General features: G+C 39.4%; 1 protein-coding gene and 1 long non-coding RNA gene across 12 annotated transcripts in view; both read right to left on the reverse strand.

The window, feature by feature from the left end:
* The window catches only part of MTA3 (metastasis associated 1 family member 3), a 217,509-nt gene that overhangs the window by 98,208 nt on the left and 95,042 nt on the right, over window positions 1-24,259 (reverse strand). For all 11 annotated transcript variants that reach the window (XR_003412400.2, XR_008289493.1, XR_008289494.1 and 8 more), the window contains exon 4: window positions 19,107-19,233. Coding sequence is in view for 8 of the 11 variants with exons in the window: in XM_027033648.2 (XP_026889449.1) it covers window positions 19,107-19,233 (127 nt within the window). In the remaining 3 variants the exon portion in view is untranslated. The remainder of the gene's footprint in view (window positions 1-19,106; window positions 19,234-24,259) is intronic.
* LOC128311265 (uncharacterized) lies at window positions 417-13,228 on the reverse strand. Its single transcript, XR_008289495.1, has 2 exons — window positions 1,729-13,228; window positions 417-1,478 (listed from the first exon to the last, which is right to left on the reverse strand). It is a non-coding gene; the product is annotated as an uncharacterized LOC128311265 (long non-coding RNA).

Raw genomic sequence — 24,259 nt, forward strand, 5'->3', positions numbered from 1 at the left:
ACAATTTAGGGGCACCTGGATGCTCACTCAGTAAAGCGTCCGACTTTGGCTCAGGTAATGATCTCGAGGTTCGTGGGCTCCAGCCCTGTGTCAGGCACACTGCTGTTGGTGTAGAGCCTGCTTTGGATCCTCTGTCCACCCCCCACCACCGCGCCGTCCCGGTCTCTCTCTGCCCCACCCCTGCTTGCACTCTCTCTCTCAAAAATGAATAAACATTTTAAAAACTCTAACATAAATCTTAAAAAAAAAATACTATTTAAATTTAAAGTAACAGGGGGGATCCTAATTAAATGAAGTGCATAAATTTATATACATAATATATATACCAAGGAAGCAAAGATTATTTACCATGACTCTATATTAGGTTTTCTAAACCTTGGCACTATTTTTTTTTAATGTTTATTTATTTGTTTTGAGAGAGAGAGAGAGAGCGAGCATGCACACACAGGGGAGGCGCAGAGAACCCCAAGCAGGGAGCCAGACCCATGAGACCATGACCTGAGCTGCAAAGAGTCAGATGCTTAACCAAACGAGCCACGCAGGCGTCCCTCGACCTTGGCATTATTAACACGTGAAGCCAGGTAATTCTTTGCTGTGGGGGGCTGTCCCATGCACGTACGGTGTTAGCAGCATCACTGGCCTCTGCCAACTGGGTAACAGTAGCTCCCCCACACGTAGCTGAGACAACCAAATCTTCCCAGACTTTAATGAACGGTCCCCAGGAGACAAAACTGTCCCTTGTTGAGAATCACTGGTCTGCATTATAGAACTGATGAACCATGGGCTAACTATACCTTAATAACAAACACATAAGGACTGTGTCATAGAAGTGATATAAGTGAAAGAATATGATTTTATGGATCTTTGGACTATAAAAAGGACAAAAACAGAGAAAGAAATCTGGAATCCTTCAAATACTTCTATTTAAAGATACATTTTCTAATACTTCTTTAACAGATGTTAAGAAATAAAAACTAAAGGCCAAAAACAAAAACAAAGATGATTCTGCAAAGAAAAGTGACACATAGTGTTTTGAAAAACTCATTCTATTCTGTGGTACGTAGAGAATGCCAAAGCAACAAAGCTTTGGCATGATTCTGGAGATTTGATAACAAATATGAAACAAACTACAAAAAAGGAATTCAAGGGTGAAAAAATCCTTCTCTTGGTGCCACTTTTCCCTTTTATAGCTAGGACAAAGTGGAATGTCCAAAAGAAGGCAGTAGTTATTAGGAAGATCCTCTTCCCTGGGACAGGATGACAAACTGTTTTGATTACCAAGGCCCTTCCACAACCATGCAGGATAACACGTAGAATATATGCTTTTCTGCACTGGGACTCTGGTCGGAGAAAGAAACACTTCAACCCACAGAGGATAAAATGATCCTTTCAAAGTAAAGATTTTCCCATACAAAGACAACATTCAAGAGAAAGTGTGCTAAACACATGGGCTTTAAAATGTTAAACTGTGGGGGTGCCTGGGTGGCTCGGTCGGTTAAGCGTCCAACTTCGGCTCAGGTCATGATCTCGCGGTTTGTGAGTTCGAGCCCCGCGTTGGGCTCTGTGCTGACAGGTCAGAGCCTGGAGCCTGCTTCCGATTCTCTGTCTCCCTCTCTCTCTGCCCCTCCCCTGTTCATGCTCTGTCTCTCTCTGTCTCAAAAATAAATAAACATTAAAAAAAATTTAAAAAAAAATAAATAAAAATAAAATGTTAAACTGTGGGGCGACTTAGCCGGTGAAGCTTCTGACTTCCGCTCAGGTCCGGCATTGGGCTCTGTGCTGACAGCTCAGAGCCTGGAGCCTGCTTCGGATTCCGTGTCTTCCTCTCTCTCTGCCCCTCCACCTCTCCACCCACCTCCCCAATAAATACACATTAAAAAGAATGTTAAACTGTAATACGATTTTTCTCTTCACTGTATTCTTTTTCTCACATCCTTCCACTAAGCAATCCTATGAGTTTACTCACACTAATTAACTTCCTTATGTTAGTTTCTTAAGCAACACTACTTGTACTCTTCAATAGTATCATTTTCACTAATTCAAATTGTTTACAAATAGCAATAAAATTGCAAAAAATCTAACATCTTAAAATACTGACATAATAAAATGTACAGGAAGAAAACTTCCTTATTAGAAATTTTTTTAGATTCCAAATGAGTTAACATTAACAGCTAAACTGAAAAGAGTCTGTTAATTCAAGTGGAGTGCTATTTCATTATATAATTAAAAGTTAGCAGGTACTTGGGTGGCTCAGTTGTTAAGCATCTGACTTCGGCTGAGGTCATGATCTCACAGTTCGCGAGCTCAAGTCCCACAGAGAGTAAGCTGGAGCCCGCTTCGGGTAAAAAACGAGACCCACTTCTCTCTCCTCTCTTCCCCTGCCCCTCCATCACTTGCACCCTCTCTCTCAAAAAAAAAAATAAATAAATAAAAAGAAATTAAAAATAAAAGTTGGCATTACTATTTTTCAATAAACCTAAGTCTTTTAAAAATTGTTTTCTCGGGGTGCCTGGGTGGCTCAGTTAAGCATCCTACTCAAGTCAAGTTCTCGCAGTTGGTGCTCGTGAATTTAAGTCACTAAATTTAAGGCTCTCTGCAGTCAGCTTCAGATCCTCTGTGAACCTCTCTCTCTGCCCCTCCCCTGTTTGCTCTATCTCAAAAACAAATAAACATTTAAAAATAATTGTTTTCTCAAGTTGCCTGGCTGGCTTAGTCAGTAAAGCATGTGGGATCATGAGTTCAAACCCACATCAGGTGTAGAGCTTACTTAAAAAAATTTGCGGGGGGGGGGGGGGGGGAGCCTGGGAGGCTCAGTTGATTAAGCATCACATTTCCGATGAGGTCATGATTCACAGTTCATGAATTCAAGCCCTGCCTCGGGCTCTGTGCTGACAACTCAGAGCCTGGAGCCTGCTTCATATTCTGTGTCTCCTTATCTCTCAAAAATAAATTAACACTGAAAAAAAGATTTTTTTTTTAATTTGAAAGAGAGAATGAGCAACAGAGGGACAGAGCGAGAGGGGGAGAGAGAATCCCAAGCAGGCTCCAGGCTCAGTGCAGAACCCAACACGGGGCTTAAACCTGTGACCCTGGGTTCATGGCCTGAGCTGACATCAAAAGTTGGACACTCAACCAACTGAGCCACACAGTCGTCCCCACAAAAAATTTTTGTTTTCTGGGAATATGACAAAAAAGGCCTCAACAGACCTAAATTTATAAATTACAAATCCTTTTACTTGAATCTTCCTGTTTTGATCAACACAGAAATATGAATGAATACAAAATCCAGAAAATATAATTAGGAGATTTTCATCTATTTTACTTGATATGATTTATTTTGTACATCTTCACCCAATCACGCACATGTGAAGGGACCTATGCCAAAGTTTATTCTTTGCAGTATTATTTTAACAGCAAAAAGCTAAAATGAACCAAGTATCTATTAATTAGGATTAAATAAATTAGACATATGAAACAACTATAGAAAAGATGAAGCAGATCCTTATTATCTGATACGGAATTATGCCCAAGATATTTCATTTAAAAAGCACAATGTATAGGGCACCTGGGTGGCTTAGTCGTTAAGCATCTGACTTAAGCTCAGGTCATGATCTCTCTGTTTGTGAGTTCGAGTCCAACATTGGGGCAAGAGCCCCGCTTCGGGTAAGCTTGAGGCCCGAATCCAGTGAGCATGAGACCCGTTTCAAGTGAGCCCTACTTCTCTCTCTCTCTCTATCCCTCTGCCCCTCACTCAGTTGCAAGCCTCTCTCTCTCTCTCTCCCTCTGAAAAAAAAAAAGCACAATGTAGAAAGCAAGATGGAGTCACTCAAGATAAACAGTGACTTATGTCAAGCAGTGACACAAGCAGCCAAGGGTGTTACAGCTAAGACCAGATATCACTGAAACCACCACAGGCTGATGGCATCCAAAACTGATAACCAGAGTAAAGCCAAGAGAGTCTGGAAGAACTAAGAGCTGATAACAAGAAGAAACCTGCAAAGGCCCAAGACTGACTAAACTGTGTTTTCCTAATGTTTATTTATTATATTTTAGAGAGAGAGCAAGTGGAGGAGGGGCACCGAGGGAGACAGAGGATCCCAAGCAGGCTCTCTGCTATCAGCCAGATGTGGGGGCTCAAACTCCTGATCTGCGAAATCATGACCTGAGCTGAAGTCAGAGGCTTAATGGACTGAACCACCCAGGTGCCCAACTAAAACTCTTTAAAAAGGAAGGACTTCGCAGCAAGCTGTCAGACTCTCCAGATGCTGAGCCTTCCATGATCTGACCACATTAAAAAGGCAACTCCCGAAGGCTATGCCTGACTGATCTGTGACCCTAACAGAGATGCTCCACTGGTTGAATGAACATAATACACAGTAAGCACCAAGAGCTGACCTGGATGGGACTGAGGTCTGATCTCAACTACACACTCACAGACTGACTTTGCATTTGGTTCGTTAACTTCTTATCCCTAACTGTATCTTGCTTGCTGTATGACTTCGTATTGTGCTTTGCTCAGTGTGCCCTGTACTAAGGCAAGTTGAACACACAGTGAAATGTCACTGAGTTTGGAATCCTAAACCTGCTTTACAATTGTGTTTACCTTGCCGTGACTGAATAAAGCTGCACTATGGAAAGACACGACTCATACAGGAGTCATTATAGCATGCTCACAACATAGAATAGCATCACAATTTATTCCATGATTTACTACAGACACAAACATACACACTTCTTTGCTTCTATATGCATGAATTGTTTCTGGAAGCATATGTAAGATTCTAGAAACAGTGATGGGCCAGGGGACTGTATAGGAGTGAGATACTTTATTGTGTATCCCAGATTTTGATTTTGAACCATGTCAATATATCACATATCCCTCCTCAATGTTTAAACTTTGAATATATTTTTTATTATTTAAAAAAAATTAACATTTATTTTTGAAAGACAGAGACAGAGCACTAAGTAGGAGAGGGGCAGAGAGAGGGAGACACAGAATCTGCAGCAGGCTCCAGGCTCTGAGCTATCAGCAGAGAGCCTGATGCGGGGCTTGAACCCACAAACGTGAAATCATGACCTGAGATGAAGTTGGACACATAACTGACTAAGTCACCCAGACATCCCTCGTTATGATTTTTTAAATGCGTATTTTGAGAGAAAGAGAAAGGCAGAGAGAGAGAGAGAGAGAGAGAGAGAGAGAGAGAGAGAGAGAGAGACCCAAGCAGGCTCCATGCTCAGCACAGAACCTGACATACGGCTCAATCTCACGACCATGAGATCATGACCTGAGCCAAAATCAACAGTCTGATGTCTAACTGACTGAGCCACCCAGGTGCCCCACGTTTTTCATTACGATTAAGTGTATGCTTTAATCTCCATCACATATTTCCCTCATTCTCCTACCCACCTCTCCTATGGTACCCATCAGTTTGTTATCTATAGTTAAGAGTCTGTTTGTCGGTTTCTCTCTCTCTTTTTTTTTTTTTTTGCTTGTTTTGTTCCTTAAATTCCACCTATGAGTGAGATCATGTATGGTATTTGTCTTTCTCTGACTGACTTATTTCATTTAGCATTATATTCTCTAGCTCTATCCATGTTGCTGCAAATGGCAAGGTTTCGTTCTTTTTTATGGCTGATTCATATTCGTGTGTGTGTGTGTGTGTGTGTGTGTGTGTGTGTGTGTGACATCTTTTTTATCCATTCATCTATCAGTGGACACTTGAGATGCTTCCAGTTTGGTTATTGTAAATGATGCTGTGGTGCATCTAAGTGGCTCAGTCAGTTGAGTGTCCGTCCAACTCTGATTTCAGCTAAGGTTGTGCAATCAAGCCCCATATCATGCTCCACACTGAGCAGGGAGCCTGCTTAATATTCTCTCTCTCCCTCTGCCCTTCTCCCCCACTCTCTCTCTTTCTAAAATAATAACAACAATAATAATGCTGCAATAAACAAAGGAGTGCACATATCCCTTTGAATTAGTTTTTTTTTTTGTATTTTTGGGAAAATGCCCAGTAGTGAGATTACTAGATCATAGTGTAATTCTATTTTTAATTGTTTGAGAAATTTCCATACCGTTTTCCAGAGTTGGTGCACCAGTTTGCATTCCCACCAACAGTGCAAGAGAATTCCTTTGTCTCCACATCCTCACCTACACTTGTTGATTCTTGAGTTTTTGATTTTAGCCACTCTGACAGGTGTGAGGTGTTATCTCATTGTAGTTCCAATTTTCATTTCCCTGATGATGAGTGATGTTGAGCATCTTTTCATGTGTCTGTTGACCATCTATATGCCTTCTTTGGAGAAATGTCTCCTCAGATCTTCTGCTCATTTTTTAATGTGCATTATCTGTTTTTCGGGTGTTGAGCTGTATAAGTTATTTATATATTTTAGATCCTAACCCTTTATCAGATATGTCATTTGCAAATATCCTCTCCCATTCAGTAAGCTGCCTTTTGGTTTTGTTGATTTTTTCCTTCACTGTACAGAAGCTTTTTATTTTGATGTAGCCCTATAGTTTATTTTTGCCTTGTATTACCCTTCCCTCAAGAGACATATCTAGAAACATGTTGTACAGCTGATGACAGAGAAATTACTGCCTATGCTCTCTTCAAGGATTTTTATGGTTTCTGGTCTCATATTCAGATCTCTAATCCATTTTGAGTTTATTTTTGTGTATGGAGAAAGAATGTGGCCCAGTTTCATTCTTTTGCACATAGTTAGCTGCCCAATTTTCCCAACAGCATTTGTTGAACAGATTGTCTTTTTCCCATTGTATATTCACTCCTCCTTTGTCACAGATTAATTGGCCATATAACTGTGGGTTTATTTCTGGGTTTTCTATTCTGTTCCACTGATCTTTGTGTCTATCTTTTTATGCCAGTACCATACTGTTTTAAGTATGACCACTTTGTAATATAACTTGAAGCCTGGAATTATGATACCTCCAGTTTTGTTATTCTTTTTTAAGACTGCTTTGCCTATTAGAAGTCTTTTGTGGTTCCATACAAATTTTAGGATTGTGTGTTCTAGTTCTGTGAAAAATATTGTTGGTATTTTAATAGAGACTGCATCAAATCTGTACACTGCTTTGGGTAGTACAGACATTTTAACAATATTTGTTCTTCCAACCAATGTTTACATCTTCAAAAGGAGGGGGCTGATCAATTTTCTTGTGATCCCGAGAACAACCACAAAAAAAAATCTGCTCTATTATCCATTACCTTTGGATACCAGGTTACTCCCAGCACTCCTTCAAACCATATATGGATATACTATCCCCAACCATACCAATTCCTAAACCCATCTACTCCCATAAACTCTAATCTATTAACTATAGCTTTGCACTACTGGAATACTCTTTTGTTTAAAAAACAACTCTGGGGGCGCCTGGGTGGCTCAGTCGGCTAAGCGTCCGACTTCGGCTCAGGTCATGATCTCGCGGTCCATGAGTTCGAGCCCCACGTCGGGCTCTGTGCTGACAGCTCAGAGCCTGGAGCCTGCTTCGGATTCTGTGTCTCCCTCTCTCTCTCTGCCCCTCCCCCATTCATGCTCTGTCTCTCTCTGTCTCAAAAATAAATAAACGTTGGGGCACCTGGGTGGCTCGGTTGGTTAAGTGTCTGACTTTGGCTCAGGTCATGATCTCACGGTCCGTGAGTTCGAGCCCCATGTCGGGCTCTTTGCTGACCGCTCAGAGCCTGGAGCCTGTTTCAGATTCTGTGTCTCCCTCTTTCTCTGCCCCTCCCCTGTTCATGCTCTGTCTCTCTCTGTCTCAAAAATAAACGTTAAAAAAAAATTTTTTTTTAAATAAACGTTAAAAAAATTTTTTTAATAAATAAATAAAAATAAAAACAACTCTGCTTATAGATAGGCAATTATTGTTCATTTATTAGTCTCTGATACGTATAACCACCTAAAAGAAAAATTCTACCTTCAAACACTATTTGTTCTAGGTAAAACATGAATCAAAAAAAAAAAAAAAAATTCAAATTCCAGCTTCCGAAAGTGGATGGGGCACCTGGGTGGCTCAGTCGGTTGAGCACCCAGCTTCACCTCAGGTCATGATCCTGTGGTTCGGGAGTTTGAGCCTCTCATCAGGCTCGCTGCTGTCAGCACAGAACCTACTTTGGATCCTCTGTCCCCTTCTCTCTGACCCTCCCATGCTTGTGCTTGCTCTCGCTCTCTCTCAAAAATAAATAAACCTTAAAAAAAATTGTATGGAAAGGTCTTTTTCAATGGTGAATAAACTTATCAGAGTCACTGTGCATTTCCCAGTTTGATAACTCCATTTCACAAATAGACACAAAGGCACAAATCCCAGTACTATAAAGTGTTATTTATTCAGTGACCTAATTGAGAAAAGTTTAACAGCATTCTTTTTTTGTAAAAGTTTACTTATTTATTTTGAGTAGGGGGGCAGAGACTCCCAAGCAGGCTCCATGCTCAGTGTGGGTGGGACATGGGTGGGACTCGATCCCAAGACCCTGAGATCTTGACCTGAGCCAATATCAAGAGTTGATATCAAGAGTCAGACGGTCAACCGACTGAGCCACCCAGGCACCCCAACATTCTAACGGGGAAGAAAGGTAGTATTTTTAGAGTCTCAACAGAATAATAATGAATTAAATGACAGGCAAAGCCCATCCATTCATCGGAAAAATGGACATTTGGGCTCTTTCCATAGTTTGAGCCTCTGAAATTAAAAAAACATTTTTTATGTTTATTTTTGAGAGAGAGAGAGAGAGAATGAGTGAGACAGGAAAGACAGAGAGAGGGGGAGACACAGGATCCAAAGCAGGCTCCAGGCTCTGAGCTATCAGCACAGAACCCGACACAGGGCTCCAACTCACAGACTGCGAGATCATGACCTGAGCTGAAGTCGGCGTTCAACCAGCCAAGCCACCCAGGAGCCCCAAGCCTCTGAAATTTTAAAATATAGTTGGCAATATTAAAATGTCAGATGTGCTAGGAGATGAAAGTCAAAGATTTAGCTTAGAACCAAAAACAGAAAATATGAGAAAAGACAGTAAACCAAGAACTCCAGGAGAGCTAACACATAAGCGATGTAAGTACTAGAAAGAAAAAAAGTTTTGAAAGAAATGTTAGGAAAACAATTCCCAGGGGTACCTGGGTGGCTCAGTCAGTTTAGTAGCCAACTCGTGATTTTGGCTCAGGTCATGAGCTCACTGTTCATGAGACTGAGTTCCAAGTCGGGCTCTGCTGATGGCACAGAGCCTGCTTAGGTTTCTCCCTCCTCCTCTCTCTGCCCCTTCCCTGTTTGCGTTCTCTTTCTCTATCTCTCTCTCAAAATAAATAAACATTAAAAAAAAAAAATAAAGATTTCCCAGCTATGAAGGAAGACTAGTATCTTCCAATTAAAATGGTCTACCAAATATCCTCAATACTGAGGCATCACTGAAACTTCTGTATACAATGAGAGAATTACATTTTCATCTATTGGTAAGAGAATTCAAAGAAGATTTAAGAGAAGGGAAAAAATAGGTAATATGAAAGTTTGGATATAAAACTACTGTTCGGTGACAATAGACATTTGAGGACAGTAGGGTAATTCCTTCAAAGTTTTGATGGAAAATAAATTTCAACCCCAAATTCAATACCAAACCAATTATGCATCATGTGTATAGAACCACATCTCTATATCTAGTTATCAATTCACAAGAAATATGAGGGAGAATGGAACATGGTAAAGAACAAAATGGGGATATAGTCAGCAAATCCAAATGGTAAGAAACAAAACCCTTATTTGATCACAAAAATAGCAAGGGCAGGGGCACCTGGGTGGCCCAGTCAGTTGAGCCTCCAACCGACTCTTGATTTTGGCTTGGGTCATGATCTCGTGGTGGGGAGATTGAGCTCCAAGTAGGGCTCCCCACTGGGCGTGGAGCCTGGTTAAGATTCTCTCTCTCCCTCTGTCCCTCCCCTGCTTGGAGAGTGAGGATGCTCTCTTTCTCTCTCAAAAAATTAAAGATATAAAATCTAAAAAAAAAAAAAAGTAGAGAAAGAAAGAAAAAGAGAAGCCTTCGTTTATTTTCCCCTGTAATCACCCAAATGACTTGGCACCATTTCCTGAAAAGACTTCTCGTTGCAGTGGTTCCTTCATCAAATATCAAGTTGTATTATATATGTGGGTCTGTTCTGACTTTTCCACTCTGTTCCACTTATTTCTCAATCCACTTATTAATACCATCTTGCTTTAATTACTGTAACTATATAAATGTCTTAATATTGATTGATATAAATCTCTAACAGCTTTTGTTCAAGACTGACTTTGTCAATGGTTCTCAAATCTTCTGATCTCAAGATCACTTTACGTTACTAAAAATCATTGAGGACCTCAAAGAACATTTGCCTCTGTGAGTTACATCAATCAATATTTACCATGTTAGAAATTCAAAGTGAGAAAAATTTAACATTTACTAATTTATTTAAAATAAAAATGAACATTAGCAAATACTTGTTATGAACAACTACTGTCTTTTCCAAAACAAAAAACTTTTCACGAGAACAGTGGCACTCTTTTCATTTTTGCCTATCTCTTCAATGTGTTGCTTAACAGACAGCTAGATTTTCAGGTTTATTTCATTTTCAAAAGGCATCCATCAACCACTTGTGTCTAAATAACCACAGTTTGTCTTTCAGTGGTTACTGCAAGTAATAACGGCGCTCTAGGAAAAAGCAGGTAGTTTGGCTTACATTTCAAAGACTGTCATGAGATTTTTTTTTTTCTCAAGATAACTATCACACTTTCAAACATGACAGAAGTGATTTACATGTATTTCCCATTTCATGAGGCAGAATGTTAAAGAGACATTTAATGGTAGTTAAACCATTGAAACAGTGATGGTTACACAGCATCGTCACTATACTGAATGGCAGTGAACTAGATCCTCTACGCTGCACAATGGTTAATCTGATGTGTTAATTTTTCAGTTTTGTTTTAGGACATGAGGGATTCAGATTTATTAAAATAATAAATTGTACCATTTTGTCAAGAGCATTCTTTTTGTTGTTGTTTAAATGTTTATTTTACTTATCTTGAGAGAGAGAGACAGAGAGAGAGAGAGAGAGAGGGAGGGAGGGAGAGAGAGCACGCAAGTGGGGGAGGAACATAGAGAGAGGGAGAGAGAGAGCCCCAAGTAGGTTCCACACTGTCAGCCCAGAGCCCAACACGGAGCTCAATCCCATGAACTGTGAGATCATGACCTGGACTGAAATCAAGATTTGGAAGCTTAACTGACTGAGCCACCCATGCGCCCCTTGTCAAGAACATTCTTAAGTGGAACTTGTCATTTTGGTTATTGTTTGTTTTATTGCAAATTCACAGAGGTGAAGAATACAGCGATGACTCTAGCACAATTTAGTGCCACTGGTGCGATTCACACTAAGTTTGCCCACCACTGCTTTTGCAAGACTAAAACAGTGAAAAGGTGAATAACATCTTACTATTGTTATAAAATAGTTTTGATTTCACAAAACCCCTGAAAGGGTCTAAGGGACACTCAGGAGTCCACAAACCATGATTTGAAAACACTTTGTTTTCACTATTCTTGGTTCTTTCCATTCTCATAAATTCTGGAATCAATTTCTCAATTCTCAATTTACACACACACACAACACACTTGCTGAGCCTTTCCTTGGAACAGCGCTGAATCTTTAGATCAATTTGGGGAAAACTGACATATTTACTTAAGTGCATTTACTTAAGTCAAATTCCTTCAGCAACCCTTTGTAGTTTCCATGGTGAGTTTTTATAGATCTTTCCCCTTTTCTTATACATCTTTCTTTAGATTTATTCTACGTGTTCAATGCTTTTCGGTGAAATTGTAAATGGTATCTTCTAAAACTTAGTTTTCTAACTGACCCCTCTTCACACCATATACAAAAAACAGACTTAAATACAAAAAGTGAGGTACTGGCTGGCTCAGTCAGAGGAGCATAGGACTCTTGATCTCTGGGTCACGAGCTCAAGCCCCATGTTAGGTACAGAACTTACTTAAAAAAAAATGGTTAGGGGTCCCTGGGTGGCTCAGTCAGTTAGGCATCCAACTTCAGCTCAGGTCATGATCTCGCGGTTTGTGAATTCGAGCCCTGCATTGGACTCTGTGCTGACAGCGTGGAGCCTGGAGCCTGCTTCAGATTCTGTGTCTCCCTCTCTCTTTGCCCCTCCCCTGCTCGCTCTCCCTCTCTCTTTCTCGCTCTCGCTTTCTATCTAAAATGTATAAACATTAAAAAAAATTTTTTTTATGGTTAAAAAAATACAAAAGGTGAAACAGCAAAACTTCAGGAAAACATAGGCGAGTACCTTCATGATCACAGGAAATCTTTTGCCTGCGGTAACACTTCGACTTGTTTTCGAATGAGCACTCTTCCTGAGTGACAAAGTATTCTTACTCTAGTTTCATTCTGCTCCTTCACGTATATCAAACTTCTCAGGCATGTCTGTCAGCTTCTCAAGAATGGAATTTTTCCAGCCTTTATTTAACTATCCTCCCCTCCTCCTGCTGTTCCATTGTTCCTTTCCAATCACATTTCTCAAATATTTAAAAACAAACCAACCAACCTAGAAAGAGCAAAGATGACACCAGTGCCGCTGAAGAATAAGCACAAGCTGATGAGAGAGGAAGCTACGCACAAGTAACGCGGCGCCTCTGCCGTTCCACGTCCGTTCCAGCAACCCGCAGCCAAAATGCAATGGCTACACGGAAGATTAGAAAAGAAAAATGCACTAAGGATGCACCAAAATGTCGGTGCTGCTGAATGGAGAACTACACGCGTGTGTTTGTGAGTGTATGATAGAGACAGTGTGTATCTTTTTCTGTATTTGACATTTCAACAATAAGTTATAATTCTTTCATTATCAGAAAATAAACAACAAGTGTTTTTTTTTATTTTAATATGCAGTAATGTTGAAGGAACTACAAAATGGGAATATTCATAATATAGTGTGATGGGAATATAAACTGACAATAATTTTTTTTAAATTTTTTAAATGTTTCTTTTTGAGAGAGAGAGACCAGAGCGTGAGCAGGGGAGGGGCAGAAAGAAAGGGAGATACAGAATCAAGAGTAGGTTCCAGGCTCTGGGTGGACAGCACAGAACCCACATGGGGCTCGAACCCACGAACCATAAGATCATGACCTGAGCCAAAGTCAGACACTGACTGAGCCACCCAGGCACCCCTAAACTGACAGTAATTCATTCATTCTTTCTTTTCTTTCTTTCTTTCTTTCTTTCTTTCTTTCTTTCTTTCTTTCTTTCTTTCTTTCTTTCTTTCTTTCTTTCTCTTTTTTTCTTTCTTAAACATTTATTTATTTTTGAGACAGAGAGAGACAGAGCATGAATGGGGGAGGGGCAGAGAGAGTGGGAGACACAGAATCCGAAACAGGCTCCAGGCTCTGAGCTGTCAGCACAGAGCCCAACGTGGGGCTCGAACTCACGGACCGCGAGATCATGACCTGAGCCGAAGTCGGACGCTCAACCGACTGAGCCACCCAGGCGCCCCAAACTGACAGTAATTCTTGAAGAAAACAGCATTTTGCAAGAAAATATTTGAAAAAATATACCCCTAAATTAGAAACAGGTCTGCTGGGGGCACCTGGGTGGCTTAGTCGATTGAGCGTCTGACTTTGGCTCAGGTCATGACCTCATGGTTCATGAGTTCAGTCCCCACGTTGGGCTCACTAATGTCATCCTGTAGGCGCAGAGCCTGCTTCAGATACTCTGTCCCTTTTTCTCTCTGCCCCTCTCCCACTTACGCTCGCTCTCAAAAAAGAAATAAAATATTAAAAAAAAAAAAGAAAGAAAGAAACAGGTCTGCTATCAAACAGTACGTATAGTTAATGATACTAATTTACTACTACTGGAGAAGGGAAGATAAAGAGGAGTACTCTCAGTGGATTTCCATCTACTCTGTCTTCATCAGAACCAGCCATATTGAAGATGAATGCAAAATGGCATTTTCCCTCTCTAATGCCCAAATTCGCAAAGTTTAAAATAAACTTCTACCCATTATATGTCTAATGTGTTTTCACATTTCAGAAAAAATGGAAACGTAGAAAACCATAAAGAAGAAAGTTGCTTGCATTTTCTGATATTAAAACAAATCTGAAATCTCTCAAATGCCAAATTCCTATTTACATTCATGATGTAGATACATGCTTGCTAAATGAAAATGATCTCATTTATTCATAAAGTAAAGATCACTGACTAAACAAAATAAAACAATTCTTCAATAAACATATCAGTATATATCTCTCCACAAACTTGCATCGAGAACTCTGGTTAAATAAAATCCAAAAAGTAGAACTGTTAGGTCAAAGGATATGTACACATTACAATCTGGTGTTTCCAATTATACTAACACTCAAATACGGGAGAGTTATTTATCTGTTTCCCTACCCTCACAAACAATGCACATCGAGACAAGAACTATGGTCTTCCATGCCTCAAATTTTAACTCTTGTTCGCTAGAAACTTCCATTCTCCCTTTCTCATGGCTGCTATGTACGGCTCAGAAATTCACTTTATTCAGTGACAGTATATACACAAAAACAATTTCCTATCCTCCTCTGCCTAGTCCTCCTGGTAAAAGCTTGATGTTGACTCTGAGTACCTCACTCTCCCTGAGAGTCCTGAGCAACCTGTGATTCCAGACATCCAATCTTTAATTCTTGTGAAAGGAGAGAGGCACGCAATCTAAAATGTCACTTATGATCAGTAATAATTAAGAAGACATTATTCTATTATCTGTTGATGATTTTCATTTCCTCAAAGATAACAAAGTTAAATGACAACTATGCAAGCTTCAAATTCTGACTGGCTATTTTGTGCTGTGCTGTGTTCTGCAGTAGGCAGGAAAAAGATAAAGATACCGACCTTCAAGAATCTAACACTCTGGGGCGCCTGGGTGGCTCAGCTGGTTAAGCATCCGACTCGATTTCAGCTCAGGTCATGATCTCATGATTCATGAGATCGAGCCATGTGTTGGGCTGCTTGCGTTTCTCTCTCTCCCTCTCTCAAATAAACTTTCAAAAAACAAAAAAGGAATCTTACACTCTAAGACAATGTCTAGACAAACCTAGACAATCTAGACAAACCTAGACAATCTAGACAAATTATACCTAAGCCATAAGATTTTTATCAGCTGCTCAAGATACTTTTTCAATTGAATTAAGAAAGCTCCTTGTTTTGGACGTGAGGAGACCATGCAGAAGCAACAGGGTACCACATAAACCATGAAAAGTTTATTACACATTGTGGCTACAGCAGTCTTCCACAGAGCAATAATGGTGATTATGATGGTGGTGATGTTTATATTCTGGAATCCTAACCTAAAATTTATTTAAAAGGATAAGAATATAAGGCTTTCTCCAAAGCACCCTGCCATTAAAGGACTGCTTGAACACTATGTGCACCTATGTCTTTCAGACTTATCCTACAGCTGACATCACATTTAGGTTCTGGAATAGGTTCTCTGGACTTCTTAAAAAGCATAGTCAAGGGTTAAGCAATGAGGTAGACAGGATCCTTACCACAGATGCTCAGAAAGAGGGCCAGGTCTACAACACGGATATAATGGTTTACCTACCACCACTTACTTTTCATAACGAGACAGACTTAAAGAACGAATCATCAGGTCCAAAAGCCCTTACTACAGGAAAAATTTGAGGCCAATAATCAACAGGTATCTAAGAAAATGCTTTTAAGACACAATGAAGCGTAACTTCAAAGGCTGTGATCCAGATCCCAAGGTTGGCAAACAGGTAAGGACTGGCTCTTTTTACATGACTGACTACCTGCACCAGAGGCTTGGAAGAGACATTAACCATTACATGTACGATACTGTAATTAGCTTATAAAAGGCCAAGCTCTTTGTGTTCAAGATGTGGAAAAACTGACACTGGAACACATATAAGACACATCCATGACTGAGGCACCCAATCAAGTAAGTAGCTCCTACTTGCCACCACATATCTAGCATTGTAGCATCATCTTTCAGTATAACAGTACAGTCTATATGCTTAACTTAGTTTTTAGTTTAGTTCTGTCCATTTGACCTGAACGTATAAATAGAAAACTTATGTGAAACAATAAAATATCAAAGAACCTACCTATCCAACAAGTAACTCAACAGCTTTGTTTTTAATCTCTGATGCTTTTCTAACACTTACAGTCATATATACATCGTAATGCTGTCTATCTGCAGCCAGGTGGTCTGGTTCAATTTCTCAATCTGCCATTTAAACCTGTGACACTGACAAGTTACTTTATCTTTTTGTGCTTCAGTCTCATCTGTAAAATGGGGATAATAACAGAACCTACTTTATAAAGTGATTGTGGGGATTAAATAAAATACATATAAAACAACTGGAACAATATCTGTCACAAAAGTTCAATGAATGTCAGAATTTTTGAAAGCCAAGTTCAATAAATACAGTCTATCTGTGAGACTGAATACAGTATTATATACCCATAACAGGTCTAGCAGCTGCATAACAATTTTACAGTGCTTTAGAGTGTCTGTAGCGTATAAGCTATTACTAATGACTTAAGGCACCATGCATGAAACATGCTGCCTCGCTCCTTACCAACACCACCCCCCAAAGAAGTGTTCCAAAGACACTTTCATTGTTCAAGTCCTATCTAGCTCACAAACACAAGGTGAATCACTAAGTGTCCAGAATTGTCCCAGTCCTGGTTTACTCTTTCTGCCAGAGGAATCAGAAGGAACAAAGAGTGGTCTCCATACCACTTTGAAAAGTTTATACTATCCAGTGAGTATTGTTGCTCACACACTACAAAGGCATTCAAGAATGTTTTCTCCTACATTCCATGTGGCACTGAGGAAATTCTGGGCACTTGATAATGTCCCTGGAGAATAAAAAGCCAGTATTCACCGAATTACCGCTCTTTGCTGCCAAAGAACAATGGGACTTGAGTAATTTTCTCCTGTTATAGCAGAAATAGATAGGGCATGACTTCAACATTAGCAAAATGTGAAGATCACTCCAATGTGTACTTGTTCCATGCATCACCCTGTGGGCTGGTCAGCATGGCTCCAGGCTTTGGCCGGAGACTATCCCTAACCCCTACCACTTCAGCTGTTAGAAAATGAGAGCAGATGAGAAACAGATGAGAAAGAGTGGCTCTGAACTATTCCCTCTCAACTTGGAAAAAATAAAAAAATAAAGCCTCAAATGTTTAATAATTCAAAACAAATTACTGGTAAATGCACCCAGTAAACCCCTTGAATTTCAAAGACGGGGGAACTCACCTTATTTATCAAGCACTTAGTAAGGGCCTTATTCTAGAATATATTCAGGAAATATGTTCAACAGGGACTGAATGAATGATCATGTATTCTACATAATTTCTATGTTCAACACACGGGTGTCTTGCTAATTATATTCCAATATACTCTCTTAGTTCTATGGATGACAAAAAACACATTACTAGTTTTTCCATTCCAAGCAATCTGTTAAAGGAAACATTACTTATAAACAGATTCTAAGCTATCAGGACGGTAAATTAAAAATGTACTTTCGTGTTTTGGGTACATTTTTAAAACCATTTGTCAGATTCTCATTCTGGCAGGATTCTTATGACTAGCCACATTACTTCTTGAGCTTAAAATGAATCTGTAGATTCTAGTTTCTTCCAATTAAGTAATAAATGCATATGGCTCTCGAACATTATTAGTTATAGATGTCTTTAAGAAAATTATGAAATATGTTTTCATGTTCCATCTGGACAAAAATAACTTACTTTCCTACTTCTTAAAATACCCCACTGGTAGGTAAAATGACTGTTTCCTTATTACCTGGCCAGATCCAGATTATTTTTTCCAGCAAAGGACCTAGTCACACAGAATACACTAACTCTAGCCAATCTAAATACAGTGTCCCCTAAAAAACCTAATAAAGCAATGCTGTGATGTTAACTACTAAGATCAAGTTATTTCTGAAAAGATTTAGAGCACGAGGAATTCCAGTATCTGTCATACATTTTCTGCTTTAGAAAATCTGTGTCCGTTTCTGAAAAGGGAAATATGCACAAACGTCCTGGGAGCTGGGTGTGTGTCTGTGTGTGTGATACGAGGACCAAATCACAGCTTAAGTCTCCAAATCTGTCTTAGCCTAAAGAAGACAGATTCAGTACCCACACTGGGGGTTAAAGAAGAGGGGCCAATTTTTGAAATAAAGACGTAATACCCTGTGATTCCTTATATAAACAGTTGTTAAGACAATCATGACTGGTAGAGAGGTGAATTAAAGAAGCAAAGATTGTGAACAAAAGTTGAAGAAATTTATTTAACACGAAGGGGACAAAAACCCTGCATCCCCTCACATGCACCACCCCTGCACACAGCCACACACACTTGTTCCCTCTGAGTGAAACACACCCCACAGTCTCCCCAAGGTTGACTAAATGCCAAGTTTACCTGACCTTGAGGGTCAGTAATTGTACATCTTCTAAGTTCAAACATTTTGTTAGACATCCGAGATGTTTATGCTTGAATTTTACCACTTCCAGCATATCATAAAAGATACCACCATTCATCTACAGCCCCCAAAACGACAAAATGTTTTCACTTTTGCTTACCGTCAATGCATAGAGCAGATGCAAGTAAGTAATAAAAAACAGAAACTTTTTCATCCCAGAGTTCCTCAATAGAAAATACAGTCTACAAAACCAAGAGTCACCTGCCTGGGAACCAGATCTTGTGTTTCAGTTCTGGAATTCTAATCACTGACTCCATAATGTTCTAGAAATCTGGTGAAGACCAGAATTTCCTAAAATACTGTTTGCTGGATACTGTTCTGTAGGATGCTAACGGATACTCAAATAAATTGGGAAAGTCTGGATTAAAATAAAGCTAAAATGGTTACTTTACTTGAAAACACTCACAGGGCTTTAATATGGTAGTAACACTATAAATTTCCAAGATAAAATTCCATTATGAGACCTAGAATAAACTAACTTGAGCAAGATCATGAAAGAGTTTGGAAATGCTTCAAAGAAGGCCGTTTTGTATTTTTTCTGTCACAACGTTATTGAATACTTCATATCAACTTCTAAGAAGTTCTTACCTGATATGTGTTGCAGGCAGAGATTCATACTGGCGTGACAAAAAGAGCTCTCTATGTTTCAACTGATGTTTCTGTTTATCAGTCAAGTCCGCCTCAATTGTTGTTTCAGATTCTTCCTCAATTTCTTCTACACAAATAAAATTCAAAGAATGCATTATTACAAAGCACATTATCTATCTAGAAATTAAGACAGACCAACCTTTCATTCAATATTTTCTTCAAACCAACTGATTTTATTATTTTTTATTTTAAATTTACATATTTAATTTGTTATTTGAGTTACAACCATAAAATAACATTAACCAGGCCACAAACAAAGACGAAGAATTCCAATTTTAAAATGGCAGATGGGGGCATCTGGGTGACTCAATCAGTTAAGTGTCTGACTTTGGTTCAGGTCATGATCTTACAATCCCTGAGCTGGAGCCCCGTATCGGGCTCTGTGCTGACAGCTCAGAGCCTGGAGCCTGCTTTGGATTCTGTGTCTCTCTCTCTCTCTCTCTCTCTCTCTCTGCCCCTCCCCCAATCATGCTCGCAGGCCCACGCACTCTTTCTCTCAAAAATAAACATTAAAATATTAAAATAAAATACAATTAAGATGTACCAATATTTCAATGACAGTAAAAATGGAAGCAATAACGACAAAAACTTTTGACTAAAAAAGGTTTTAGAAGATGGAAAGCAGATAAAAACAAAAGAAAACAAAACAGAAAGTATACGCTTAGCCAAGAGAAGGAAGTGACAATCTATATATGTATAGACAGATGCAAGGAAGAGGCAAGCGCAAAGCTTGAGGTGCCTTAACCCTCAAGATACCAAAAAGTACAGTGAGAAAGGAGGAGGCGAGAGACAAAGCCAGGAGGAAAGGTTGAAAGTCCATCTACAACACTGTAACTAAATCCCAGAGTACTCTATTTTAAAAAGAGAACAATCAGAAAACAAGAAATAAGATAATACTTTTTAATTTGATAACACAAACAAAAAAGCTAATAGAAGGGTTATATAAGGTACTAATTAGGAAATCTCCCAGAAATTTCAACACTAAGACATAGAGATAAATACGTGACAACCAACAGATTTTAAAAAATTAAAAGATACTTTATAAAGTCCAACATCCCAGGAATAAAAGTTCCAGACAGAAACAATAGGGAAAACACATTTCATTATCTCTTTTGGTGGGGAGAGGGAGTGGAGGAAGACTTATCAAAGAAATGATTCAAGAACATTTCCCCTGAGGAAGAGGACCATCCAAACTGAATTTCTGGCACACTTTATTTAAGTGCTAACATGAGATCACGAACGCTTACAGAAAAGAAACATAGGTCACATGCAAAGAAACTAGAATCAGTGTGGAATCATACACGAATAGTAATACTATTCCATCCTAAGATGCTAAAGCAATGCTACCCAAGAGGGAAAATGACAGTCAACCTAGAACCATACTTGATTTTTTGTTTTGTTTTTAATTTGAGAAAGAGAAAGTGCACACATGAGCAGGGGATAGGAGCAGCGGGGCAGAGGGAGAGAGAATCCCAAGCAGGTTCCAAACTCAGCACAGAGACCAACATGGGGCTCAGCTCTGGGATCATGACGTGAGCTGAAATCAAGAGTCAGACACTCAACCGACTAAGCTACCTAGACGCTGTGCTTGTAAACTGTAAATTATTTATCAGTCTGGAAACAGAGTAAGAACAACCTTTCTTTCATTCAACCAAGATTTATTAAGTGCCCAAACAGGCACTAGTTGAAGTGTTGGAAACAAGCCATGAGCAGAAGTTATTGAGAAGCAGCGTTGGAAGCAAGGGACAGGAGACAGCAAAGTTTTACATAAGTTTTAAAAAAACTGTATTTAGGGGTGCCTGGGTGACTCAGTCAAGCATCCAACTTTGACTCAGGTCATAATTTCATGGCTCGTGAATTGAAGCCCCAAGTCAGGCTCTGTGCTGACGGCTCAGAGCCTGGAACCTGCTTCAGATTCTGTGTCTCCCTGTCTCTCTGCCCCTTCTCCACTTGCTCTTGGTCTCTCTCTCTTTCTCTCTCTCTCAAAAATAAACATTTAAAAACTAATATTAGCGGCATCTGGGTGGCTCAGTTGGTTAAGCTTCCGACTTCGGCTCAGGTCACGATCTCACGGTAAGTCTGAGCCCCAAGTCAGGCCTTGCACTGACAGCTCAGAGCCTTGAGCCTATTTCAGATTCTGTGTCTCCCTCTCTGTCTGCCCCCTCCCCTGCTCACACTTGGTCTCTCTCTGTCTCTCAAAAATAAATAAATGTCAAAAAAAAATTTTTAATTACAATAGTAATAAAAATTTAAAAGCTGAATTTACTAATCTTATTAAAGGGGTGTCTGGGTGACTCAGTCGGTTAGGCATCTGACTTCAGCTTGGGTCATAATCTCACAGTTTCTAAGTTCAAGCCCCATGTCGGGGTCTGCACTGACAGCTCAGAGACTAGGGCCTGCTTTGGATTCTTTGTCTCCCTCCCTCTCTCTCTCTCTCTCTCTCTCTGCCCCTCCTCTGCTGCCCCTCTTCCGTTCACACTCGCTCTCTCTAAAATATACATTAAAAACAAAATCTTTTTAAAGAAAAAAAATGACCAGTGTCATTTACAGATATAATTCAAAATAATTTTAGATACAAAAATTTCTTAATATAAAAGCTCTCAGGGCTCATAGATCCTCTTCAGTCTTACTTGGACCAGACTGTGTGGGAACATCAGGGGCACTGAGGACTCAGCCAATAATACTACTGGAAGGGGGTGGCGGTGGGGGTGGGGGGTTGCTCTTCATGCAGGAAGAGTTTAAGTTTAGGACTCAGAGACTTTAATTTTGGGACACTGATAGGCAACACACACACAGAGACACAGAGAAATATATACACGTGTGTTATATTTCTCCCTATTCTTCTAAGTTCCTATTTGGGGACCCAGAACCACCAAAGGGATTTTACCACATATAATTCTCTAGTTATAGCAGAGCTTTTGAACTGCATAAGGATAATGAATGGGCTAAGCATGAGATCTTTTCTACAGTGCTTTCAAATTTTTAAAACTCTTTAATTGAAAATGAACCTGAAAAACTGACTTAGAGAAAGATTCACCTAGCTCCAAAAAAAGACTAAAATGATTTAAAATTCTTTGAATATTCTTTTTAATGAACTACTCAAACAGAAACACAGCCCTAAAAGAGCCATTTACTTGCATAGGCATTTCACCAGTGGAATCAATGAAGTTACTGCTGCATTAGCAATATCAGCACCAGCAAATACCACGTATCAAATTATACCCTTTACTTAATTAGGATTTGATAAATTGTTGTTCTGTAAAACACAAGCTAACTGAATTCTAATGTGTACCCTGTACAGCTGAAACCACAACAAACTTTACCAATAAGAGCAGCAAATCTTATTCCCTTACACAACCTCTGACTGCAGGGTGAAAAGGCCTAGAATCTCTTACGTGCAACCACAACAAAAACCGAAATCACAATAGTACCTAAAAGTCACCCTTCAAAATGTACTAGTTAAACTTCATTTACCTATTTTTATACATTTACATTGGCTTCTGAATAGGAATGATTCTCAAGCCATTAAATCCTAAAAACATTAAATGGTCACAATGGCAAAACAGGCATTTAGGCAATGAAAAATTTAAAAAGACCTAATATAATTATCATCAGAAATTGAGTACATGGTAATATATTCCTAATTTTTCTTAAACCGTTTTACCAAGCTGATGAAACATCAAATTTGCTACCTTCTAACAGTTACTGAAGTATAAGTCCCATACTCTATACAGTGGTAAGAGAGATTGATACCAAATTAGTTACTATACTTTCTTTACAGCTGCAAAACTTTCCATACAGTTTATTAGTAATAAGGCACTGTCTGGAAGCATAGAGGGGAGAAAGAGTAGAGAAGGAAACTGAACAATGGGGATTGTATAAAATTTTAAGGAGCAATATAAATATCACTATCCTTAATACTGGTATCTTCTGGGACACCTGGGTGGTACAGTTGGTTAAGCGTCCAGCTCTTGATTTGGGCTCAGGTCATGATCTCATGGTTTTTGAGTCCTGTGTCAGGCTCCATGCTGACAGCACAGAGCCTGCTTGGGATTCTCTCTCTCTCTCTCTCTCTCTCTCTCTCTCATTCTCTCTCTCTCTCTCTCTGACCCTCTCCCCCTCTCGCGCCCGCTTGCTCTCTTCTCTCTCAAAATAAATAAACAAACTTAAAAAAATACTAATATCTTCTGTTTTAGTAGTATGGGCCACATAATACACAACCCACCAAGGCTCTTACAAATTTCAAAGTTTTAGACTGCAGGATGAGAAAGAAGCCATGGCCAAAAATCTCAGCAAGGCTAATTACACATGCAGGCTGAGAGGGGATGGGACAAAGTGAGTACAAACACTGTCCAAGAAGTGGGGATCAGAGAGCAAATCAAACTAGCCAAATAGTCCAGAATATCAGAACATCCAGCTATGGGATTTGGGAGATCAGTCTTCTCAGCAGTAGGTTACAATCAGGAACTTGGGCAAAGCTCTAAAGAATGGGCATGTGACATACACAAGACCAGAGCCAGCCAGTGATGAATTTAGGTATCTGAACAAGGGACAGAAGGGAAGGAAGGAGCAGTCATTACTGATTCTAGGTACTTCTGGACTTGAAACTGGGTGTTCTTCAGAATAGACTGGCATTCTAATAATTCCTACCAGTTAGTTGGGAGGTGTGGAGGGGGAAGTAGACAGGAGGAGAGCCCTCCACAGACTTTTCCCAAGCTTCCTTAGGTCTCTATTTTAATGGAATACCAGCCCACAATGATAAGATGTTACTGGTACAGACCGTACAGAAAAGCAGGTGGTTAAAAATTTGTCTGTAGATGCATTTAACAAGTATCCAAATGTTTGAAGGCATATTATTGGGACTGAAAATAGCTCAGTATTGATGTAACTCAAGTTTGCCTAGTAAGAAAAAAGTTCTGAAAAAAGGAATAAGCAAGTTGAATAAAATTAGAAGGATTTTGTGACAATTGAGATTTCAGGAAACTATCTGAAGGAAGAAAAACAGTTTGACAGTTTACAGACAAATAATCAGTAAAGAAAAATCAGTTATATTTCCATCATTAGCAATGAAAAATCCAAAACTGAAATTAAGA

Source organism: Acinonyx jubatus, chromosome A3 (genome assembly GCF_027475565.1).
Source record: "Acinonyx jubatus isolate Ajub_Pintada_27869175 chromosome A3, VMU_Ajub_asm_v1.0, whole genome shotgun sequence".
NCBI classification, from domain to species: Eukaryota; Metazoa; Chordata; class Mammalia; order Carnivora; family Felidae; genus Acinonyx; species Acinonyx jubatus.